The sequence below is a fragment of the Nematolebias whitei genome, chromosome 1, assembly GCF_014905685.2.
Source record: "Nematolebias whitei isolate Nwh7 chromosome 1, NemWhi1, whole genome shotgun sequence".
Lineage (NCBI taxonomy): Eukaryota > Metazoa > Chordata > Actinopteri > Cyprinodontiformes > Rivulidae > Nematolebias > Nematolebias whitei.
This window is the reverse complement of record NC_056498.1, coordinates 88,664,682-88,666,190: the sequence shown is the minus strand read 5'-3', so window position 1 is coordinate 88,666,190 and position 1,509 is coordinate 88,664,682. Positions and strand designations below refer to the sequence as shown.

The 1,509-nt window shown below is 36.6% G+C and overlaps 1 protein-coding gene across 1 annotated transcript in view; it reads right to left on the bottom strand.

The window, feature by feature from the left end:
• Window positions 1–888: 888 nt before the first annotated feature.
• Window positions 889–1,509, bottom strand: part of LOC119407690 (piezo-type mechanosensitive ion channel component 1) — a gene marked incomplete at its 3' end in the record, with an annotated part of 35,391 nt that continues 34,770 nt past the window's right edge. The window contains 1 exon segment of the mRNA XM_037674512.1: window positions 889–981. Within this exon segment, the coding sequence (XP_037530440.1) occupies window positions 889–981 (93 nt within the window).

Below are 1,509 nucleotides of genomic sequence, written 5' to 3'. Positions count from 1 at the left end.
TGTTGCCAACATCCATGCAAAGCTGCAAGTGTGTAAATCAATAAAACCCAATATTGTCCAGCACTGTAGGAATCTCAGTGAATTTTACAAAGTCCTACCCCCAAAGTCCCAAACCATGTTCCCTTCACTGTCTGACAACTGAAAATACTTAGACACCAGTAACACTACAACACTGCTGTAAACAGTTAGCAAAGCAGTGTTTGACCTTCCTGAGACATCTAATGGCCTGCCAAGGTTTCTTCAAGACTGGTTTGCCATCACGAGACACCAGACAAACCACCTTACAGCTGAAGACTGGATTTAACTTGTATACTTGATTACTTTCTTTGTAAAGTGCTCTGGTATTAATTTACTTTTGAAGATTCACTAAGTGAACACACCAAACTGAACTGAATGACTGTTAAAAAAAGAGCAATCATCCTACAACCAATGGTGTCCTTGTGGCAAGAACTCGCATGAACAACATTTATTCTCAAGGAGGGGAGCTAGCTGAGGTGCTTCAGGTATCAAGTAAAGGTGTTGTATGGACACCTTCCAAAGTATGTGTTGCAGACATGTCCCACCAGGAGGAGGCCTTAGAAAACCTCTGGACAGACTTGGAGTTTCTCAGATGAGTTAGTAGATGCTAAAGACAGAGGGCTGTCTGGGCAGCTTTTTTTTTAATTTTTATAAAGTACTCAGCTTTTTAAAGAATATCAGATGAGCACCTATACCAACAAAGTCCAACAGTCCAAAAACATTCATGCCAGGCTGCCTTAAGGCCCAGGCCTATTTGCAAAAGAGAGCTGTGATCTCAATGGGAGAATAAAAGTTAAATTAATAAAATATATAAAAAATAAAGTACAGCATATTTAATCATACATTCATCTCAGAGAGACTAATACGTACAGCATTGTCTCCAAAATCTTTGGTGAGTTGGTCAAATTCAGCATCGGTCAAGGGTTTGATTGACTGCTGCTGCACACTCATTGTGAACAGAGGCTGGAACAAACGGAGACAAAAACTTACAAGAAATATGCACATTTTAAAATTATTATTGGAATTGTTCATTTAAGATTTAAGTTTATAAAGGTACAGTTAAAAGCAACAACAATAATGTGCACTAAGCCATCCTTGTGGAAATAGGTGTAATTGCATGCTTCAAATCTTGAGCTTTTAGATTGGTTTAGACGAGCGGTCTGCAATTTGAGGCTCTAGGGCCACATGCGGATCTTTGGTCCTTGGTCTGCGGCCCCTTGAAGATTTGACCAAACATAAGTCAAAATTTAAAGTGTAATTTAAAGCTAAAGACAAGTTGCTTAGAAGAAATATGGTGAATCAAATATATAAACCTAATTAAAGATAATGTAAATACAAAATTCAGTTTTTAAATTAAATTTTTAAAATGTCGCAATTGCATATCCAACAAAATGATCTACTTCTTAGACACACTTTTAAGGTATGTTTTATTACTTTTAAAGTTATATGTATATACACTGGTACATACATACATACATACATATATATATA